The 24,198-nt window shown below is 34.8% G+C and overlaps 3 protein-coding genes across 3 annotated transcripts; 1 reads left to right on the top strand and 2 right to left on the bottom strand.

The window, feature by feature from the left end:
• Positions 1-2,318: 2,318 nt before the first annotated feature.
• On the top strand, positions 2,319-8,059 carry LOC121779317 (protein S-acyltransferase 8-like). The gene is made up of 5 exons (XM_042176632.1): positions 2,319-2,663; positions 4,599-4,784; positions 6,312-6,617; positions 6,740-6,973; positions 7,179-8,059. The coding sequence occupies exons 1-5, from the start codon at positions 2,625-2,627 to the stop codon at positions 7,662-7,664; spliced, it is 1,251 nt and encodes a 416-aa protein (XP_042032566.1). The 5' UTR covers positions 2,319-2,624; the 3' UTR covers positions 7,665-8,059.
• Positions 8,060-9,253: 1,194 nt separating this feature from the next.
• Positions 9,254-12,758, bottom strand: LOC121779323. Its single transcript, XM_042176648.1, has 3 exons — positions 12,286-12,758; positions 9,577-9,809; positions 9,254-9,488 (listed from the first exon to the last, which is right to left on the bottom strand). Exons 1-3 carry the CDS (start codon positions 12,535-12,537, stop codon positions 9,473-9,475), a joined length of 501 nt encoding a protein of 166 aa, XP_042032582.1. The 5' UTR covers positions 12,538-12,758; the 3' UTR covers positions 9,254-9,472.
• A 6,328-nt stretch (positions 12,759-19,086) lies between these two features.
• LOC121779311 (probable LRR receptor-like serine/threonine-protein kinase At3g47570) lies at positions 19,087-23,258 on the bottom strand. The gene is made up of 4 exons (XM_042176620.1): positions 22,450-23,258; positions 22,197-22,340; positions 19,673-21,658; positions 19,087-19,572 (listed from the first exon to the last, which is right to left on the bottom strand). Exons 1-4 carry the CDS (start codon positions 23,195-23,197, stop codon positions 19,214-19,216), a joined length of 3,237 nt encoding a protein of 1,078 aa, XP_042032554.1. The 5' UTR covers positions 23,198-23,258; the 3' UTR covers positions 19,087-19,213.
• Between the last annotated feature and the right edge of the window lie 940 nt (positions 23,259-24,198).

Raw genomic sequence — 24,198 nt, 5'->3', positions numbered from 1 at the left:
GCACGGCGCTGCTCGATGCATCGAGCAGCGCCGTGCCAGCGGCGCGAGCGCAGCGGCGGCGGGTGGCGTCCGTGCCAGCGGCGCGGACGGCGGTGGCGAGCAGCGCCACCGTTGCGGATGCTCTTAAACATTACAAATGTGAAAATGAGTTTTGAGTAAGGATGTCAATGTAGCTCGTAACCCGTGGGCTGGCTCGAATAGCCCGCCAAATTTATAGGGTTAGAGTTGGAAATTTCTAGCCCGATAAAATTAAAACCCGATTAGCCCGCACCCGATTAACCCACAACCCATTAGGGCCAGACCCGAAAACCCGATGGGCTGACCCGAAAACCCGATAAAATTTCTATTATTTTATTTTTTACTCCTAATTCAACATTTCATTAATTAATTTTAACTAAAAAAATAACTTTCAATTTTATATTAAATATACAAATTATATATTAAATTTTTATTAATATAATAATTTATAAATAAATTAAAAACTTCAAATTCAAAAAAAAATATTTAAATTTCTAAAACATGCATTAAAATTCTACGAAATATCTCAAATATTAGTATTTGATCATGTTTATGATTGAGTTTAAGCATATATCTCAAATATATCATAATTAAATGGTTTACATTGTATGAATATTAGTAATTTTAATAATTATTTATTGGATTAATCGCATGTTAATATTATCGGTAGCAACTCGATTAACCCGCTGGGCTAGCCCGAAACCTGAGCTTTTAGGGTTAGGGCTGAGCTTTTATAACCCGAAAGAAATCACAACCCGATTAGCCCGCAACCCGAGTAGGGTTGGCCTGAAACCCGACGGGCCGGCCCGATTGACATCCCTAGTTTTGAGTTTTGGGTCAAATTCGAATGAGGTTAGGGCTAGGAATGGGCTGGGTTCGAGCTATGAGATGGGTTTGGCGAGGCCTAAGACAACCCGACCGGGGGCATTTTGGGCACGTACTAATAAGAAAATCGATCTTACAATTTTTTATGGTATATATATGAAGATTTCGTGTCCCAAGCAAGTGCTAGTGGCAAGTGTCTTAAGATATCTATTAGATTTTCTATACAAAACTTAGGAATCGGGCACAAAATATAATTGTATGTTTATGTAATTTATATCTATGTTCAAACATTGTTGGAGGGTATACACACAACAGGTATGGAGCCCTTTTAGTTTCGGTTATGGTAGATTAATATTGAATTGAATCGAATCTGTACCTTTTTCTTATTGAGGTCAAAAGAAATCAATTGAACAGATTATAATAATAGTCTTATGATTATTTTCCTTTAAGATTATCGCATACTTATATGAGGGCTATTTTGTTTTTCAGTCTCTAAGAAAAAAATGTAAAAGATTAATTTTGTCTCATTCTTATAATCAGGGGTGGAGCTAGAATTTCATTGAAAAATGGGCAAAGGGAAAGTTTATGTATTTAAGGAGGAGCATTTAGTGTGATTAAAGTGTAATATAATTCAAAACATATACCACATAAATATATAAGGTTTAATAGGGGTGAGGAGGGGCAATTGCCCCGCTGTTCCAATGCTGGCTCAGCCTCTGCTTAAAATGTCTACATAAAAATATTTTATTATTTAAATAATCATTATTTAGTACCCATTATTTTATTTTTAGAATTTAATAAATTAAAAAAAAACGAGGTGATCAAAACATTGAAGTGATAATTACCAAGTCATTATTCTCATGGCTGAAACTTTTTACTTACTACTAACAATTTATTCTCAATACATATAAACATAAATAATCATAATTTTAAACGTGCAATCTTTTAAAGCTAAGGCACTAGGGTAGACTTATCTTAGAAAAACACAACACATGTATAACAAAAAAATATCATCGAATTAATAGTAAGAAACATATTCATGAAGCAAACTATCGATGCAAAAAATCATTACAATGTGGATGCAAGGTTTGTTCATGTATTAATAAAATACTACTAGTTCATTTTGAATAGTTACGCATCTGAAAACTTGTGTGCGCGAGAGTGCGATATTTAATTTTAAATCCACAATTATATTTCTTATTTCTATAATTGAGTATCGTATTTATTTCTCTCTCTCTGCACATATATAAATCGGCATTTAATTGGCCACCCATTATTTTGAATAAAACACTAAATGTCCAGCTAAATTAATCAATCAATCACCAAAATAATGTATTATTTTCAAATCAAACGCCACCCTAAATTAATAGTAGTAATACAGGAATGATTAGTGACACAAAATTCCAAAAAAAGTGAATTAATTTATCACTCAAATTAAAGTGGAACAACAAAAAAAGAATCCATTTCCCCAAAAACATTCCAAATAGTAATCGGGTTGGCAGCGAAGACGAAGACCCCTCAACTATTCAAAATCCCTAAAAAACCCCAATCTTAAATTCGCTGCATTTTCAAATTCAACCTTTCTCTAATAATTACGCCCAAAAACACAGAGCAAAAAAGGATGGGAGCACACAATTAATTACAGCTAAAAGTTTCCCACTCTCACCATCGCCACTGTGTGCGTTTTTGTGAGATGAGCAGACTGTCCAAGTTTGAAATCTTCGATTCGCTTCCGGCATAGCTCCGTTGTAATTTTTTTTTCTAGTTCGGTTTTGTGCTGAATGGCTAAGCGCGTGTACCAAGTATGGAAGGGTAACAATGTGAGATTTATTCTGTTTTTCGCATTTTCTCGACTTCTGTTTAATTTTGTGGGAGGTTTTCTTTTTTTCTGTTTTGCTTTAGCTTAGCTTGATTGATAGCTGAGGTATGCTGAAATTAGGGTTATTTGTTTTTCTGCTGCTCTTTTTAAGTTATTTCTTTTAATGAAGTGATTATTTGGCAGCTGAAGGAGTTTGTTTTGTTATCTTAAGCTGTACCTGCATCTATTATGAATATTAAAGGGGTGTTTTTGTTGTGTGTATGTGCCTATGTGGGGAGTAGAACACTTATTCGTGGATTTCCTTTACATGTAGTACTTAATCTTGCAGTTATGGTGTGCTTAATTTGACATTGTAGTGCTACTGGTTTATGCACTTTTGATTGATTGGCCGGTTGTGCGATTCTCACTTGTTTGGGATAGTAATTTTTTTGGTAGTAATGTAGTATCCATAGATTTGGTGTATGATTGGAGATGTGTTTCCTTGATCTTCTTTTTGAGATGGATCAAGTGAAACTTTTGACGAGTATGCTTAACTGTAAACATCATGTGTCGTATTTGTAATATGCTCCAGCCCCTTCAGTTCACATAAAAATTAGACATTTGGGTGTTTGTGTAAAATAAATGAGCAATTCAGCTGCAAATAATTGTTATCCTTTCTTAACATTAATCTTGTATCTTCATGAAATGACAATTAGAACTGACTGCTTGCAGAGTTGGTGGTATCATATTATTTTAGTCATCGATTAAGGATGGTGAGATGTATTGTAATCAATAATCTGTATTAAGTAGCTCTCTTTCATGATATAACTATCAGAATCAAGATCTTCCGTGACTCATGCTTGGTCTATGATATGGAATGCCTCTTTGCTTACCAATTAAGGACGATGAGATTTAATGTCAAACATGGCTTTTAGTACCTGTAACATCACCAAGCCCTTCATCTTTCATAATAGAGAAAGGGAAACTATGATGCTGGTGGCTTTTGACAGTTGATGGAAAATCTCTAAACCGGAACTGTTTTATTGGGTTCAAATCTGTTGTACCATATTATTCAATGCTACATTACACTTCTTATCTTTGTTTGGCTAAATTTTGGTGTATGCTATCTCTATACAAATTAGAATAACCAGGTTCTTATTTGCCTATTCATATTCATTGTTGGCAAACTTCTTCTTTATGCCTTTGAGCACTTAAAATTTTAACCTTTCTGCCTGTGGGAGTGGATATGTTACACTGTTCAAAACAAATCTTGATAAGTTCTCTCATCATTCTGATATTTTGTATTGTCAATCTCAAATAGCTGTTGACGCTAGGTTGCATTTTGTTAGCATGTGGAGTTTAGCTTATTCACCATTGCAAATGGCCTTGAAATTGCATGTTCCTGCCTGTCAAAACTGCTCAAGTATTATACTGTCTCATGGATACATATTCATGCTTATGTAAGAAATGGCCATATATTGGAATCAAGTGGTATTTACGCACGTCTTAGGGATGAACATAGTAGAATTGAAGTATTTGCTTTTACAACTCGCTTTTAGCTTCTAAGATGTGACTACTTTGGCCTGGGAAAGTAATTGCTTTCATGAATTCTTTACACATAGGGTTAAGTTGTTGAACGCAATCAAAGCTTACCCTATCAGATGTTTAGCACTGGTAATTAGTATTTACAACCTCCCTGCGTTCTCTCTGTATGCCAGTTAGTAGTCTATACATTCAATTACATCGAGAAATTCTGTGGCTGGGATCTTGATTATCACTTGGATTCTTGTTCACTACCTATATCTAGTACCTAGACAGGATACACTAACCCCTTTTTACTGCAAATTTGAGAGAACTAAAATATGTTATGAAAGAAAGGGTGCAAGTGATTCTATTCCAGTAAAGGTTATGGTATTCTACATGTAGATGACAAATTTTTAATTTGCACCTTCTGCAGATCTTTTTCCTGAGTGGGAGGTTGATTTTTGGCCCCGATGCAAGATCACTGCTTGTCACCTTATTGTTGCTCATTGCCCCTGTCGTTATCTTTTGTGTTTTTGTCGCAAGGCATCTTCGTCATCATTTCTCGTCCTACAATGCAGGATATGCAATCATTGTAGCTGCTATAGTCTTCACCATTCATGTCAGTTCCTAATATCTCCTGATTATTACGTAAATATTTTGGGAATTTTCCTAAATTGTTTGCTAATGGATGCATCCTCCTGCATTTTGGTTTATAACCTGTGATGTTGATTTTTCTACTAGTAGTAATAATTCGTCATCTCTGCTCATCCTAATCTAAATTGCTAATTGGTTCTGAATATATCATATGCATATGGGAGTCTTGTAAAAAATTTCTCTGATGTAATTAAGGAGCTACTTTAAGAATATATTAGAAATAGTCTCAGCACAAGGTACCTAATAGTTTGTGACAGAGAAGGCTAATGAAAGGGGTTCTTATGCTCAGAACAGAATATCTGGAACAGCAATGTTTATGTTTTTGGTTATCAGGGCAATACCATATTAGTATAGAATTCATGCTATGATATGTATCTTGTATCTCGAAGAAAAAGGGTATGCTGGATAAATTACTGTTTGGGTTGTGTTATATTTTTCATATTGGCGTCCTAATATTGTGATCTCATCACATTATACTAATACGTGTTACTTTAAAGAATAAGAAATACTCGTACTACATTACTACTAATATAGACCGGCATTCAAATCATCCAGTGGGTTAGTGTATGACTCTAAAAAATAACAGAAGGAAAAGGACTGGTGTTTTGACTGTTAAAATATGAAGTATAGGGTTTATAATTTCTCTAAAGTGATCCACTAAATGAATATGATCTTAACCCTGTCAAAGAACGTAACTGTAGCATACAACTCTCTGGGATAATTTGTAGGATACGTGGATTAAATAATACTCTCAGTTTCTGTGTTTCTGAATTTGATCCAGGGCAACCTTATGGTTTCGTCACAGAGGCTAGTGTCTTGAGTTTAGTGTACCAATGAGCTCCCCTAATTTCTAACAGTATGACTTGTAGCACCAGAAATACACATCACCTTATTGTTGGTATATGCTTATTATGGATGAGCTCACACAACATGGAATGGCTTTTGAAGCATGAAGTTTGGCATTGTTTATTGTATAGCCTACAAGTTATCAAGTGGGAACTTGTAGATAATACATGGATACACATATATATGTAAATGGTGAGCATGCCATGTAGTATTACCTGCTTGGTTTCTGCACATTCTTTTTTTTTTCCTGAAATAGTGCAATGGCAGCCAATAACGCTTTGAATCAAACTTTGTTGAGATATTTTATTTGTTAACCTAAATTTACAACCGGATCATATGGCCATATGGCAGCTCAGAAGAGCCTGATTGAATGCATAGAAGCAACTACCTTTGTGGTTCTTTAATTCATCCACGTGGACTTATGCCCACATTAGGTGACTGAACTTCTTTTTCTCTTTTCACTATTTGTGGTTTCATACAATCAACTAGTATATGGCTAAGCAAGTCGCTGTAGGTGTATTTTATACTTTACTGATCATCAATATCATTTTATATTATTGCATTTATGGTCAATGTGATTATCCGAGGAGAAAATGTACTACGGAAATCTTCATGGCTTATGGTTGTCTTTAATTGATTACTGTAGGTTCTAGTTTTGTTGTTTCTAACCTCATCCCGAGATCCTGGGATTGTGCCACGTAATTCACACCCTCCAGAAGAAGAATTTCGTTATGATACTTCTGCGTCAGTGGAGGTTGGTGGACGGCAGACACCAAGCCTCCAGTTCCCTCGAACCAAAGAAGTAATGGTCAATGGACTCCCTATCAGAGTTAAATATTGTGATACCTGTATGCTATATCGTCCTCCTCGTTGCTCACACTGCTCGATTTGCAATAATTGTGTGGAGCGTTTTGATCATCACTGCCCTTGGGTAGGCCAGTGCATAGGAATGGTAAGATATATTCTTCAAATCGTTTGATTCCTTTCTTCCCTTTCTCTGCATTTTCGTTTTCTTTTGCATTGCTCCTCGGTACGCCTAACTTCTTTTTGTTCTTTTCTTCAACTTATATGCAGCGAAACTACCGTTATTTCTTCTGTTTTGTTTCCTCGGCAGCACTTCTTTGCATCTTTGTGTTTTCAATATCAGCTTTCTATATCAAGGTTTTGATGGATGATCATAAAGGTACTGTGTGGATGGCAATGAAAGAATCTCCTGTATCTGTGATTCTGATGGGTTACTGTTTCATATCGTTATGGTTTGTTGGTGGGCTGACTGGATTTCACCTTTATCTAATAAGCACAAATCAGGTTTGCTTCCAATTTTTAACATTCTGAAGTTCAGTTTCTTGTTTCTACTGTAAAACATCATCACTTAAACTGGAGAAATATTTTCTATTCCTGAGTGTGAAAGAAGCATTGCTGAAACTGTCGAGAATCACTTATTTGTCAATTCTGCTTTGAGAAAATACTTCAGGTTATAATACAAATTACTATCTTGGGGTTTTCATTGCAGACAACCTATGAGAATTTCCGCTACAGAGCTGACAACAGGATCAATGTCTATGATCGTGGTTGCTTAAACAACTTTTCCGAAGTATTTTGTACAACGGTGAAGCCCTCAAAGAACAACTTCCGAGCTTTGGTGCAGGAGGAATCCCAGAGGCCACCGATGCCCACTTCAAGGGACAATGCTGAGCCAGAGGAACCTGGAGATGGCCGACGTATGAAGGTGGAAGATGATTTAGACATCGGTGGAGATCTTTTGAAGATCTCACAGCGTCATAACATTGAAGACATTGAAGCGGACATTCGTGGTAGAGGGAGCGACGTGCCCCATCACAATTCATCTGAAGGAGATTCCGTGTTGGGTTCTGACAGACGCCCCCCTGGCGTGCAATCAGAACCAACACGACATCCAAGTTGGGGGCAAAGTGGGAGCTGGGAAATCGGCAATGAGGGCAACTTTGCCAATTCGAAAGAAGCATTGCAGTCAGTGTGAAGAAGAGCAGTAGGCGTGCACCGGACATCAAGCGGTAAACTTGCAACTCGAAGGATGTTCCTTTTGCATTTAGATATTGGAAGAAAAATGCCATCTTCTATTCAATCCAAGGCCAAGTTGATCCATTTTTACTACCTGTTTAGGCTAAGATTTGTGCTATCATTCATCTCTTGCTCCTCCTTGGATCAATCAAATCTTTGCCTTTTTTTATTATTTTTATGAAAAATGTGAAGGTTTTATGTAATTGTGGTGGGGGAAAATGTCATTTTCTTACTTTGTATTACTTCCCTATTTGATATCCATAGTCATGTGTGGGTTAATGAATCAGTATTCTTTGTGTAATTAACTTTTTTACATAGATTTGGTAACATTTTTATTTTGCGGCTTTACCATAATCTATGTTGTATCAACTCTTTTCAGTTGTGAATCGTTACGATTTGGTTAAATTCATTGCGTTATTTTTGTAGAGGTAAGTGATTAGGCATAAGAAAATACTGTAATTAATATCAATTCTTGAAATACTATGACTTTGATTAAATGGAAATCAAATGACCAACTCGAATTAATGCATGTTCTATACGTTTGAACAATGAAAACAAATAAGCACTACGTAACATCCACATTCATTTCAACATATTAATATCAGCAGTTTTATATATTTTCTTAAACTCAACATTGTATGTATAGTGCATTCTTGATATGTATCATCAGAAAATATAATGGATCCTTCAAGAAATATTTTAATATTCTTCACACTTAGCTTCTGTTTCCTAGTCATTCTTTCACCAACAGTTGCATCAAAAGAAAAGGATCACCATAACAAAAACTCACCAAATGCAATTCCATATGAAACAGTAAACCGTTTCTGCCTTTACAGAAGGCTGTATGTGGAAAGGCCCTTCTGCCTCAGTGTGCTCAAAAGAAGTCACACTGCCTATGCAAAAAAGGACAATTTAGTCCCTCTTCTCGAGGTTGCCATAAACTCGACCTCCATTTACGTGTGCAAGACCTTGTCCTATTTGCAGGACACTTATGCTAAGTTCAAAACGAGGGAAGTCGAGGAGTGCCTGTCCTGTTATGAGGAGATTGCCGGATACATGACAAAAGTCATAACCGATGTTTCACAAGAACCGGCCATTGCAGGTCTAGATGGCGAGGTGATTATCAGCTATGTAAACCGTTGTGACAAGGCTGTGGTGAAGCACAAGGGCATTTCGGAGAAGAATCAATTGGCCATCAAGCATGCCACGTTGATGATAGACATTGCTGATGGCCTCAGCAGTACGAGAAATTTGTAAAAGATCGCTATGTTTACTATGTAGGCATTACTGTTATTGTTAATGATACTATTTGGGGATGATAAGTTTCATAATTGAACAATAAGTGTATTAGTAATTGATAGAAACATGGAAAAAAATATTTGAGTTTTCTGGTGTTTCATTTGTTGATGTTTCTTTATTTGCTACAGAGGATTTTACATGGTTTCGACTCTTTTCTTCGTCTCTTCCATTGCATACAATCTTTAATCATTATAAACACCAGAATATTAAGTATTACAAACACATACATAGCAGAACAAATCAAGCACAAGACAAAAGAAATGAGATCAGAGTCGCATAACATGATCTCAACTCTTAATAACCTGTATACAATGATAACTCAAAGGTTTCAAGATTACAATTTGGCATTGTGCAAAAGAACTTGTGATGTTAAACAGTTGCATCGCAGTCGACCATTGCCTTTTGCACGTTCCTCAATCGACGGATTATAATGAGAACAACAGTATTGAAGAAGAATTGTGACACACATCAGTCCTTATCTCTTCTAAAGGAAGGAAGGAATTATGGTACAGTTAATGTTAAGACAACTTGGACCAGCATTAATAATATGGAAACCAATCTTGTTCACTTACAGCCACTCCAGCTTGCCATGGTGCTCCACGAGATGTTGAATTTTACCGTTAGGTAGCAATTCCAGATTCCTCACTTTGACAGGTTTTGTGCTGTTCTTTACTTCAAACCTTGGTGCAGGGCTCTTATGTGCTCCCACACTTCTTAACGTATCTGGTGACACTTCATCAAGGAACTCATCGGCAACATCTCCATCTTCATCCATTTTAAGGCGCCTAGCATACCACCTCAAGCCCTGAGCAATATAGAATGAAATTATGGAACTGACACCAGTAAAGATAAAATTGTTACAGCAGTAGTTTCTCATCAGTGTACCTACATGATTATAAATCATAGCAATACACATACTAGTGGAAAGAATTTATCATGCGACAACAAGTTATATAGTAGGGGCAGAATCCACAATGAAACAAGGATATTATTAAACTATTATTTATAGGATTTGTGCAGCGACAGGCATACAATCAAGCACAGAGTAATGAAAGCTGCAAAACCAATCAACCCAGCTCTAAGCCTATAGAGTCAGCTCCACCGGAGCTTGATACGACCAACATGTGAGGCAGTAAGTGGGTGTGTTATATTAGTCCATTACAGCTACTTGCAGGAACAATGCACTGGGGTGCATCCTGCAGTTACACAATCTTCCTACATGCTAAAATGCTACCCCTTCTCCAGGATCTAGGAAGTATTTCATGACGAATGTTATCCAACTACCAATAATCTATTGCCCCTGCTCCCTATGGGCCTTCCAGTAACATACCCAAACCATGTCAGACGCGTCTCTAATCTTACCCTGTATCCTTAAATAGCCCATACTCTTGACATTCCTAATACTGCTTCAAATTAATATGTATGCAGATTTACCAGAAAACCAACTTGGACTAATGATATTTCAATACTCCACCTTTCCAAATTGGCGATGGCAAACATTCATCTCTAATAGTTCTGTGTAATCTGAGTAAGTAATCAAATGCATATTTAAGCCCAATATGTGATTAAACATAAGGATCGCAATTTACCTGCACTCTTTAAGCACCACACTACCTTATTGATCAGTAAGCAAGCAAGGACACATATATAGAGATGAGAATGGAATGCACGAAAGCTCATTTTGAATTGACTAAGATAGAAGTGCATGAAGGTCTTGAAAAATTAGCAACCCAGACAATGCTGATACCTAGAAATTACAAAAGTCATCCTACCAAAGAATTTATAGCCATTAAGCTTTCTTTCTTCTTTGTCAAGAAAATAGAGTATACTGGATATTCAAATACAAACACAGCTTCCTCTAGGTATTCCAAATTATATCAGCCTTACATAAATGTGGTTGTTAAGTTTCATTTTAGTCAAACAGTGCCTTTTCGAAGCCTTCCCGTTTTGGACTACTAACTTGGATAGAATAATTAAAATTAAGCCTCTTTCCAAAGAGTTGCTTTCCGTTCTAGTTTATAAGCTTATGCACAAACGTCATGAAATGGTTACTAATTTAGTATACTCTGGGATGCCCTAAAGAATCTGACAAACAAAATTTTGATCTTGAATTCCATGAAAACAAATTCAATCTCCACAATAATCACATGGAGGCATACAACTTACAAAAGCAAATAAATATGACTGACTTTTCACTTCAGTAATCAAAGGCAATCCCTTTCCATGTTCAGTACTTTAGAGACAGCAAAGAAAGTCGTAACATGGATATAACTCTAAAAGATAAACCTAACAAGTTCTGCAAGCAAATACGTCTTAACAAGCATGGATGCAAGACTCCAGAGGATAATATAGTTTTTGTTTAATGAGTAACGGAACCATGGAATTCTAGATTTTTTTCAAGGATTGAAATGCTGGAGGGTTAAAAATGGGTGATATATAAAGATAAAATTTGATTGCTTCTACCTTCCCTCTGTGGTAGCTTACCAAACAATCGACACAGTTTCTCATAAAGGGTATGGACATAAGAAAAAAAGAATTAAAATACAAAGTTCAACCTATCAGCTCTCCTCCTGGTAAATTCATGCAGACTATCCAGTGTAGCACTACTGCCTAGTACTAGCTCTTCCTCTACCGATGCTACTCAGCTTCTAAATATTTTATTTTTGCGACGGTATACATTTCCTTCTCTAAGAAAACTCTTGTTCTCTCTAGCCACATCGATCCAGAAGTAGAATTAAGAAAACCCTAGTTAGTTAAAGCATATACTGAGCTAAATCCCCAACTGTGTAATACAACTTACAGATTCAGATTTAAAATGGAAACCGGCCAAACAGACATCACAAGTCGGGAACATGGCATTTAACTCAAGCACATCTAACTGATCACCACATTGACAAACCATGTTTAGATCAGAGACTATTCACAATTAAAATTCCCAGCAATCCTTTCTTTGCATCTTTCTTTGACTTGATGCAGTTTGCACTTTGAAACTGTAGCTTATGATGATCCCACAGTAAGACAAACACATTTAGGCAATTCCACTAGATTTACAAAATCGTAGCTCTCATAATCTAATTGTTACATGAAAAAACTACATCCTAGTAAAAAAAAAACCAACTCAATTGCAAAATGCACTCATCAGATCTCCAAACTTCAATTTTCGACGATTCAGCCTTAGTAAAACCTAATCAACTTAGCGAAAGAGGGATTTACACAAATGTCCACCTAATCAGCGTAGATTCAGCACCAAAAATGTAAAAACGAAATTGTAGTAAGCATACCTGAACTCCACCATCTCCGGAGGGGCAAAATAAGAGAAGCGGAGCGGGTGGGCCCCGCTCGACGGGGACCTGAACGGGAACACTGAAGCCTCTGCGTGGGAGATGCTGAGCTGAAGCAGTAGCTGCCGCGGCGGATTGGGCAGAGAACGGAGGCGGAGCGGCTGCCTCAGCAGAAGCGTCGCCGTCGCGGTGGTGCTGATCTTCGTCTTTCCCTAACCCCAACAAACCAGCGATTCTCTTAAAGAACCTCATATTCTTCACTCAAATACATATATACAGCTTCCCAAAATTGTGCAATAGAACTGATTTAGGGCTTGAAATTGAAATTGCAGACTGCCGGAATATAGGGTTGGTGACGACGATTCAATAACCGCAACGGAGAACAGTGAAAATATGCGCCGAAAATCACGATTTTACCGAGAGTTTTTGTTACAAATGAAATTGGAATTATTTTCATTTTGATTTTACAAAATTGGAGTAATATAATTATAAATTATTGATTTATGAAAATTTATTTATTGATATAAAATTATTGATTTAGGTTCCGATTAGAATTACACGCACTAATTACGGCCTTAGCGTCGTCATTAACATTGCTTCAGTGCTTCCTACCTAATTCATTCTAGGTATTTCCGCATTCCAAAATTGGTGGATATATATAAATATAATCGGTACTCCATTCGTTTTCCAAAAATGTACTATACTCTTTCCTTATTGAGCCGTTTCCTAGTTCATGAATTTAATTTGAGGATTCCGTAGTCATACTAATTCAAGTTTGAGGATTAGCTTATCGTAGCAAGATCTGTCCCTCCGTTGTCAACTGCGCTACGCCCTGCTGGCCTTATTTTCATTAGCTTAGTTCCATATCTTTGTAATTATTGTATCACTTAAATTAAATCCCAAACTCTTACTCCTACATTATGAAAAAAAATCTGTAACGAGAGATCAAAAGCCCTAGTTTAGCTATATAGCTCTATAGATACACGCAACAACACAACACAATGCAACAACAAAATTAAGATGATAAAAATTATGAATTTAAAAGTAATCAAACACAAACTCCTTAAATTAAATTGAATATCTTTGAAACATGTTTCGTTTCATAAAACCAGAGATTGAATTATATAGTGGGAAATAAAGTCGATTGTGATCTTCAAATTACAATGATTTTTCTACAATCTACAGCACCATAACCACGATGTAAACATTTCCAATGAACCTAGCTTAGACCAAATAAAGATCCATCAACTTAATGCTTCACTTACCCACACCCATTTCTTCACCGAACATATCATCAGTTGGCTTCCTTCCAGTGAATATCTCAAGCACCAGTATCCCAAAACTGTATGCATCCCCTTTTATTGACACTTTGCCATCCATTCCAAACTCTAATCGTATCACACACATTCAACATTTTGTTAGGATTAGGTAAAACATTTATATATGATGAAATATAAGTTGAAAGGGTAAGAATCATGCATGCATTACCAGGTGCTGAGTAACCAATGGTTGCCATTGTTTGTGTTGGCAATTGAAACTAAAAATATAACTTATAATTGTCCCACATCGGTGTCAAGAGAAAACTGAAACTAGTATATAAGTCTCATGGGCCCCTTCTCCTATCACCAATTGGTTTTAGGATGGAACCCATGGATTTCTATCATGGTATCAGAGCGGGTCGCCGACTGTGGGTCAAATTTAACTGACCCAGCAGTATATCTGGGCCGAAACCGAAAAAATGACTGACCCAGCAGTATATCTTGGCCAAAACCGAAAAAATGACTGACCCAGCAGTATATCTGGACTTAAAAATTTGGGCCAAGTGGTCCAACCGATCGAAAAAAAATTGGGCCGATTGTCCAATCGATTAGAAAAAAGTCCAACCCGAGCAACCATGTCTTGATCAAGCAACACATTACTCGGCTTTATATCACAATGAACAACTGGGAATGTGTAGTAATGGTGAAGATATTCCAAGGCGGCCGCTACATCAATTGCTATTTTCAGTCTTTGTATAAGATCCAAACCACAATTATCGGAATGTAACCATTTATCCAAGCTCCTATTTGCCATGTATGCCAAAATCAATGCTTTAAACTCCATATTACAACAACATCCAATAACTCGAACTAAGTTTCTGTGTCGAATGTTTCTTAATATAACAGTTTCAACTTCAAAGCTCCTTTCCGCTCCTTGTAGTTCCATGTGGAATACTTTCACTGCAACTTTAACCCATCAAAAAGTGTTGCTTCGAATACAGAACCAAAACTACCTCTTCCAAGTAGGTTGGTTTCACTAAATGAACTTGTTCCTCGTTCAAGTTCATTGTATTCAGTAGTTCCCGGTGAAATGTCAGCTACTTTTTTCCGTTTGTGCATGCACAAGAAAACAAGCATTCAGGTATTGCACCCACAAGCATGTTACTAGAGATGTTCAATATCCCCAAATTGTTCATTTTGCAAACATTGTCAGGGATAGACTGATACGAGCATATTTCATATTTTGTTTAGATATTTTAGGTATTCGCATATATTTTCCATATCTTTGTTTTCTTGTTCATTAAGTTAGTTATTAGCATTATAAATAGGAGTCATTATAATCATTTGAAAAAATGAAGAATATCATTATTATTTTATCGTTCATTGGCTTCTCCAAAGTGAGAAAACCGTCTTGCTAGACGGGCGAGTCGGGCACTCGCCCGCGACAGATATTTATCGATCGCCGATCTACGGACGCCGATCAACCGGATAGGAGGTTTATCCTATCATAGACCCTTCCAATTGATTGCCACTAAGATTTATGATTTGGAGTTTCTTCAATTTCCCAATTGTTGGTGGAATAGATCCTGTCAGTTGATTCCCTTCCAAATAAATGTATAGCAAACCACTTAAGTTTCCTACTTGAGAAGAAATGACACCCTTGATGTTAATGTTTGCTGCTTCAAGAGTTTTAAGAGAAGAAGAAAAGTTACCAAGTGAAGAGGGTAGGATGCCACTAAGTGGATTGCCCGAGAATCCCAACCTATGTCTGGAGGAAGAGTACCAGAAAACTTATTGAATGAAACCTCTAAATCCTTCAATGTTGATATGTTGAATATTGAAGATGGGATGGTTCCATGTAAAGAATTGTTATACACTGAGAAACACTCATGTCTTGGCAGAGTGCCAATTTACCTGCGGTACATATTGACATAAATGAGGTAATACAATTGAATATAAATTTACAATAATTTAAATTTAAAAAAAAAAACAGGATGTATTTGCTAAAGATTTTTTGTCAACATAATTGTTTTCTGGAAGTGCATAGTTGAAAAAGTGGAAAGTTGTTGACTATTGGAATCTTTTTAAGAATTCAATTCTTTATGCTCAAGTGGCAAAGCTTAATTTAAATATAAAAAAAACAATCTACTAATTCCGTCTCTCATTAGGAGTCCACATTTGACTCAACATAATTTTTAAAAATTATAAAAAAATGAGTTATAAAGGTTAGTAAAATATAAAATTTTATAGTTTTATGATACGAGTGGATAAATTACCGGAATGCAGATTTACCATTTATAGTAAAAATGAAAGTTGACTTTTATTGTGACATAAGTGCGCTGTAGGATGGAAAGAGTAATATTTTAAAGTTATTGTGATGTTTTTATTCAATCCTAATAATAATAATTTGTTTTTGATTTGGCTATCTTAAAAAAGGATATGACTTCACTACTATAGAACGTACCATAATGACAAAAATGACTCTACTATTATGGAACGAGGAGAGTAGACATTTGGTAGGATACGAACTTTAATGCATAATTGGTAAAGTAAGAGTATTAGAGAGAAAAGTAATTAGAACATTGTTAATAGAGAATGTGGCACACCTCGTTAGAGAAAAAGAGGTTTCCGAAAATAGAAAGCAACTATATTTATGGGACGGAGCAAAATGACAAGTCTCTATTTTCTTGGGTGACACGTTTATTTTATGCATTTTTATTTTTATGTTAAGTAGAGAGAGAATAAAGTAGAGATAAATTTAATTTTTATTTTTAGTAATGAATAATTTTGATTGGGGCACATCAAAATAGAAAGTGGTCATTTTTGGTGGAATGGAGGAAATAGTATAATAATAAAAAAATCTAATAGTACGTTAGATTCACATATATTGAAAAGAACGCAAATAAAATTGATTCATTTTTAAGTGTTGAAAAACAATGGAAAATTAAAATACACACTAGCTTTATATTCATCAAAGTCAAATTGTAGAATGCATACTTTATTCAATCAAATTATTCTTGGATAAATCTATGCAACGATATTATGGTTGTTTATATCATTTTACCAAAATTACTTTTGGTCAGTCAAAAACAAATAATGTTTATATCATTTTACAAAATAACCCTTTATCAAAATAAATAATAGCATTAAATTCTTTAATTATGAATTATGGGAAAATGACGCTGGAAGACTTGAATGGGTGGAGCGGGGGTATGAAGTTAGTCTTAATTTAATCTTTAGTTTATTCTAATTTATTTATTTTTAAATATGATGAAATCAAAGAACTTATAAATTTAAGTTATAGTACTTGTAATATAGTTTATAATATCAATAAAATATTATATTTTATGGAGGGGTAATATCATTTCAATTCTCACAACATATAACAACAATAAATTTTCTACGTTCCAAAGTGATAATGTTGTAGAGTTGTAGAGACGTACTTGACAATTTGACATAAATGTGAAATTACTGTGAAATGGAAGTCTCTTCGCGTATAGGAAATATGTGAGACTAGGAATAATTAGTCGTATTATATAGCCATAATGTAACGGACTATACGTATACATTATTAACAAAAATAGTACATCTAATGCTAAATAAATTGAAATTAGTTCATAATGTAAAGGACTATACATATAAATTATTAACAAAAATAGTACATCTAATGCTAAATAAATTGAAATTAGTTCATCACAAAAGTATAATTTTCATCATTCCTACGAAGATGACTCACTTTTTTTTGGTTGTTCCAACCAAGATGACCTATTACTAAAAATAAAAACACATTTATCTCTACTTTGTTTTCTTTCTTACTTTACTCTCTCCACCTAACACACAAAATAAAGCCGCATAAAATCTCATGCTGCCTAAGGAATGGGTCATCTTCCTTGGGACGGAGGGAGTACTAAAATAGTACATTTAGGGGGGGGTTCGGTTTGAAAGATTGTATCATGAGATTATATATGTAGTGTGTTTGGTTCATGAAATTCAATACCACAACTCAATCCTAAATGGATAATCGGTCAGAGCTAACCCCTATGACTAAAATAATATCACAACTCAATCCTAAATTATTTCTTGATACTATTTTACCAGCTAGAAAACCGAACACCACACTATAATGGTAATTAACTTGAAATTAGTTCATCTCAAAAGTATAATTTTCATGAGACTAATTTACTGATATCCATGAGACTAATAATACAATTAGGGGTATAAAAAAAATGAAGAATAGTGCATTTAATGCTAAATAACTTGAAATTAGTTCATCTCAAAAGTGTCAATTTCATGAGACTAATTTACCCTTATCCATGACATTAATAATACAATTAGAAACTATTCAGTTTATAAAATTATGTCTCCGGATTAAATATGTATTATGTTTTGTTAATAAGATTGAATCTCACAATTTAATCCTAGATGAATAATTATGTGATAATTAATCATGGATACCCCCTCCAACTAAAGTAATCTCACAACTTAATTCTTGATGAATTATAATAGGATAATTAATCATGACAACCGAACGACACCTTAGGGGCTATTTGATTGGCAATATTATATCTCTTGATTGAAATGTATCATGTTTGGTTCATAAGATTAATTGAATCCCACAACTTAATTCTAGATGGATAGTCTTATACTCCCTCTATCCTAAGGTAATTGAATTGTATTCCTTTTTGGATTGTCCCAAGGTAGTAGTAACTAATATATCCTACCTCAGAAATAACAAAAAGATGCAAACCTCATTTTTCATTTACCAATTTTGTAGTTTAAATAATAGTTTCTTACAATAGTTTTATCATTTGCATAGTTAATTAGGTCAACTTTTACATTTTTATCTTCCAATCTTCGGACCTACCAGAACTATAATTTTTTTTAATAAAATTATTGACACAATAAGATTTTTAAATTTAGAGAAATATATGCCCTACTAATATTATGAAGTTACTTGTTATTTTATTATGAGATTTTTGGTCCAATTTTAAAATGTATATTAGTCAATTTTGAATGAGTAAAGCAATGGCATTTTCTTAAGCATATTGATTTGACTTCACCAAACCAACAAAAGTTATTTATTATTCAGTATTTCTCACGTATATCGTAGTATGATTTAATTATTTGGTATAAATAATTGTGAAATTAATTTGTTTTGATTTTATTTAAGTTGTTTTTTAATGTGAAAATTAGTTAATGCGTTTAAAATAAACAACGAAAAAAGTGGGTTATAATAATTATTTGAGTAAAATCCAATTTTGATTAGTTAGTTAGTTAATAAAAGTAGGTTATAATAATTTAAGTAAAATAAGTACAAACTTATCAATGCTTTGTACAGCACCATAACCACAATATAAACATTTCCAATGAACCTAGCTTAGTCCAACATGTGCATCAAGAATACCATCATGTTCACATGCATATCTAATCCAATTATCCAAATAAAGATCCATTTGAAAAGTTGTTGCTGCATACATATACAAGTTTATGGATATAAGTAGAGAGTAATATATCATAGGTCAAGTTCAACATGTTGATCAAATATGTCCATCATTTTGACTGGGGGATTTATTTTCATCATGCTGATCAATTGTATCTATCAATACATCAACCTATTAAGCTTTACCATATTGAAATTTCAGAAAGGTAAGCTACACTACATACAAGAATCAAACCCCATTATTACCTGCTACAATTGTTGTATAGATATTGTGTAGACCAGCCGCTGCTTCAATCATGCTGATTCTTTCATCTGCTGAAATGGTTAAACATTTCATTGCCAATTGAAATATTGACAACAAATATTCCTCCTTTGCAGAGTATTTTTGATCTTCCGTTGATAACACAGCATAAGCAACCGTTTCAGTTGCTGCATTTTGCTCTAATGCTTCACTTACCCAATCTTTTAAACTCCTTTCTTCACCGAACATATCATCCGTTGGCTTCTTTCCAGTGAACATCTCTAGCAGCAGTACCCCAAAACTGTATACATCCCCTTTTATTGATACTTTGCCACCCATTCCAAACTCTAATTGTATCACACACATTCAACATTTTGTTAGGATTAGGTATAACATTTATATATGATGAAATTTAATTTGAAAGGGTAAACATCGTGCATGAATCACCTGGTGCTGCGTAGCCAATAGTTGCCATGGTTTGTGTTTGGATAGTTGTTTCCCCTCCATCAAAAAGCTTGGAAATACCAAAATCAGCAAGATGAGCAACCATGTCTTGATCAAGCAACACATTACTTGGCTTTATATCACAATGAACAACTGGGAATGTAAGACCATGGTGAAGATATTCCAAGGCGGCCGCAACATCTATTGCAATTTTCAATCTCTGTATAAAATCCAATCCATGAAAGCCGAAATGTAACCACTTATCCAAGCTCCCATTTGGCATGTATTCGAGAATCAATGCTTTAAACTCCATATTACAACAACAACCAATAACTCGAACTAAGTTTCTGTGTCGAATGCTACTCAATATAGTAGTTTCAGTATCAAAGCTCCTTGCCGCTCCTTGCAGTTCCATGTGGAACACTTTTACCGCTACTTTTAACCCATTAAAAAGTGTCGCTTCGAATACAGAACCAAAACCACCTCCTCCAAGCAAGTTGGTTGCACTAAATGAACTTGTTCCTTGTTCAAGTTCCCTGTAAGAAATTCTTCTACATTCAGTATTTTCTGGTGAAATGTCAGCAGGGAGTGCTACTTTTTTCTGTTTGCGCATGCATATGAGAACAAGCATAACAAACACAATGATAACAACTAATATCACTGATGACACAACAAGTTTCTTTAACCATGATCTATGGTTTTTTCCTGAGCAGGGAGGAACTTGAAATGTTATTGGACCACAAAGAGCTAAGTTGTGGGAAAAAGAAGAGGCACTAAAGTTACGAAAACGACCCCCATCTGGAATTTCCCCCTCTAGTTTATTGTAGGAAACATTAAAAATTTCAAGATAAAGAAGCTCTTCCAAGGACTTGGGTATTGGTCCGGAAAGATTATTGTAAGATAAATCCAATCTTATCAAACCCTTAACCTCTCCCAATGAATGAGGAATGGATCCACTAAACATATTATTTGACAAGTCAAGAAATTCTAAAGATTCACAACCATCAATTGAGCTGGGAATAAGGCCAGACAATTGATTCAAAGACAAATCCAAGGACTTCATTAACTTTAACTTGCCAAGCTGATATGTTAATTGACCATTCAAGGAATTGGAGGACAAATTCAAAAAAACGAGATCTTGAAGAGACCAAAACTTGGGAGGGATGACTGAATTCAACTGGTTGGAATCTAAGTAGATCTCTCTCAAGTATTTAACATCACCCAAACAGTCAGGTATTGCACCCACAAGCATGTTACCAGAGAGCCTCAACATCCCCAAATTGTTCATATTGCAAACATTGTTAGGAATAGATCCTACCAATTGATTGCCACTAAGATTTATGATTTGGAGTTTCTTCAATCTCCCAATTGTAGGTGGAATTGTCCCAATAAGCTGATTTCCATCCAAATAAATGTATAGCAAAGTAGTTAAGTTTCCTATTTGAGCAGGAATGACACCCTTGATGTTGCATTGTGATGCTTCAAAAGTCAAAAGAGAAGAAGAAAAATTCCCAAGTGAAGAGGGTAGGATGCCACTAAGAGGATTACCCGACACTCCCAACCGATCCAAATATCGACAATTCGTTAATGAAGAGAGAAATGTCAGTTCTTGGGTTGGGAATTTTGCTCCACTCAAATTATTTCCCGAAAGGAGTAGACATTCTAGATGGTTCAATTTCCCAAAGAGTGGTATGGAGCCACTAAATAAGTTGGCAGACATGTCCAAGTATGCAAGTTTGGAAATATTGGCAATGGAGGTTGGAATTGCACCACTGAGTTTGTTGTAACTCACAAAAAGGACTGCAAGGTTAATAAGTGAACCTCCTATGTCTGAAGGAAGAGTACCAGAAAACTCATTGAATGAAACTTCTAATCTTATCAATGTTGATATGTTGAATATTGGAGATGGGATGGATCCATGTAAAGAATTGTTATACACAGAGAAAAGCTCGAGTCTTGGCAGAGTGCCAATCTCTTGTGGTAATTCACCTGTGGTATATATCGCCATAGATTAGATAATACTAACATTTAACATATAAATGATGCATTAATTTAAATTTTAAAAAAAGTTCTAGATATTTTTTTAAAACGATGTACTGTGTTTGCTAAAGATATTTTCAACATTAAAAAAGAATTAAATGTGCATAGTTGAAAAAGTGGAATATTGACTTTTGGATTTTAATTAAACATTCAATTTTTGCCCAATCCTACACTACCTAGTAATCTAACATGATTGAGATATGTAAATGTACTCTCTCCATTCTAAAATATGAGACTTATTTAGTTATGACACGAATTTTTAAAAAACTATAAAGAAAAGTAACTAGAATATTGGTCCCATTTATAGATAGTAGTTTTATAATAAAATGCGAGTGAAATAAGTTGGTGGAATTTGAGACCTACTTACCATTTGTGGTAAAAGTGAAATAAGACTCTTATTTGGAACGGACTAAAATGACAACATAGGACTCTTATTGTGAGACAGATGAGGTATATCACAAAATTGAATGTTGAGGAAAATAAGTACCTGAGAGACTATTGTCAGATAAACTCAGGACTCTCAATGAAGAAATGTTGAAGAATGAAGATGGAAAATCTCCGTTTAGAGAAGCATCCTCAATGGTTAATATCTCTAGTCTTGTGAGATTCCCAATTTCTTGTGGAACTCCTCCTGATCGTTATACATCACAAAATCAATTTCATTTGTATAAACAAATTGTATCACATAATAATTGGACTCTATAAATTATGAAAGAAAGAAGAGATGTTTATAATTATACCTCCAAAACCATTATTGTATCCCAACGACAACCTTGTAAGAAAGCTCAATCTTCCAATTTCACGGGGAATGTTGCCACTGAAATTGTTGTCGGATAATAACAACATCTCAAGATGTGTGCATTTCCATATACTTGACGGAATTCGCCCTCCAATCTGATTCAGAGCAAGCGACAATATTTGGATGTTGGGCATATTGTTGCACATATCGCTTGGAAGCAAACCTGTTAGACTATTATTTCCAATTCTAATTTTTCTTATTGAAGAGACATTGAAAATATCATGTGGTACGGAACCACTCAACTTATTACTATACAGATAGAGTTCTTCTAGTTGAGGTAAACTTCCCAACCATGTTGGTATTTCGCCGGTGAATGAATTCATTCCCACGTTCATCACCTTCAAACGACGCAGTTTAGAGAGCTCTACGGGTAAGCTCCCCGTGAAACGGTTAGAACTTATGTCCAAATATCTCAGGAATGTTAGGTTTCCAAGATGTGGAGCGACAGTTCCAGCAAGGCCGTAGCCGGAGAGATTGAGAGCAGTGACGCGGTGGTGCTTGAGGCCGCACGACACACCAGTCCAATTACAAACGGGTGTATTTTCCGACCAATTGAAGGCATAAGGGTGGGAAATGATGGAGTTTTTGAAGGAAAGAAGAGCATTTTGGTCAGTGGCGGAATCAAAAGAGAGTGTAAAGCTAGTTAATAACAAGATTGAAAGAGCAAAGGAAAAGATCAAACTCTCCATTTGTCAGATTTTTTTATAGTAGTAGTTATTATGTATGGGCTGAAACTCAACTGGACTGGCTATAAATCGAGCCGAAACAATTTCTTTGAATTTGTTAGAATTGAATTTATAGGAGTCTTGGTCGATGAACAATTCGTACAAATATAGATGTGGAATATATTAATTTGATTACATATTTTTGAAGCAGTTTCAACGGCACTGTATAGTTTCTTCACTTGCACATAATTTAGAAATACAATTATTAAAGTTTTCCAAACCAAGATATTTTTAGCAGTAAAATTATACTTCTCATTCAACCTTAGTTGACATGGCATGGAGATGGAATAAAATGAAAATAAAATAAAGATTAGAAAAAGTAGTACTCCAAAATATAGAGAGAGTAAAGTAAGAGTGAAAAATTATTTGTTTTTTATCATAAAGGGAAATGATTCAACTAATTTGGCACGAAGGAAGTAAGATTTTACTTCCCAGATGTTATTAGAAGAGATAATCGACGACTGTAATTAAAGTTATTGATAGTTCTGTTATCATTTATATAGTACTCACTTCGTTTCAAGGAAGATGACAATTTCCTTGGGTGACACATTATTTTTTGCGTTTTTATTTTTTGTGTAAAGTAGAGAGATAATAAAGTAAAAAAGAGAATAAAATTGATATATTTAGTAATAAATCATTTTAATTGAAACAAACCAAAATGAAAAATGAACATTTTCAATGGGACAAAAAGAGTAGGGTAATACAAAAAAAAATTCTAATACATTAGACTCACATAATACTGAAAAGAACGCAAGTAAAATTGACAAATGTTTAAGTGTTGAAAAACAATGGAAAATTAAAATAAACACTTGCTTTACATTCATCAAAATCCAATTGTAGAATTAATACATACTTTATTCAATAAAATTGTTCTTGAATAAATCCATGCCGCCACACTATATATATGGTCATAATATAATACGTCAGAAACAAATATATTAAACTTTATTTATTGTTTATACCTT

Source organism: Salvia splendens, chromosome 19 (assembly GCF_004379255.2).
Source record: "Salvia splendens isolate huo1 chromosome 19, SspV2, whole genome shotgun sequence".
Classification (NCBI taxonomy): domain Eukaryota; kingdom Viridiplantae; phylum Streptophyta; class Magnoliopsida; order Lamiales; family Lamiaceae; genus Salvia; species Salvia splendens.
The sequence above is the reverse complement of the archived record's forward strand: the minus strand, read 5'-3'. Positions and strand labels throughout refer to the sequence as shown.

Bases quoted from the DNA above. Each gene is read 5' to 3' on its own strand.
- LOC121779323 (XM_042176648.1), bottom strand. From the start codon at position 12,537: ATGAGGTTCTTTAAGAGAATCGCTGGTTTGTTGGGGTTAGGGAAAGAC. The intron at 9,810-12,285 runs GTATGCTTACTA...TATATTGCTCAG, and splicing joins CCGGAGATGGTGGAGTTCAG to GGCTTGAGGTGGTATGCTAG.
- LOC121779317 (XM_042176632.1), top strand. From the start codon at position 2,625: ATGGCTAAGCGCGTGTACCAAGTATGGAAGGGTAACAAT. The intron at 2,664-4,598 runs GTGAGATTTATT...CACCTTCTGCAG, and splicing joins AAGTATGGAAGGGTAACAAT to ATCTTTTTCCTGAGTGGGAG. The intron at 6,618-6,739 runs GTAAGATATATT...ACTTATATGCAG, and splicing joins TAGGCCAGTGCATAGGAATG to CGAAACTACCGTTATTTCTT.
- LOC121779311 (XM_042176620.1), bottom strand. From the start codon at position 23,197: ATGGAGAGTTTGATCTTTTCCTTTGCTCTTTCAATCTTGTTATTAACT. The intron at 22,341-22,449 runs GTATAATTATAA...TATAACGATCAG, and splicing joins ATACAATAATGGTTTTGGAG to GAGGAGTTCCACAAGAAATT. The intron at 19,573-19,672 runs GTGATTCATGCA...TGATACAATTAG, and splicing joins TATTGGCTACGCAGCACCAG to AGTTTGGAATGGGTGGCAAA.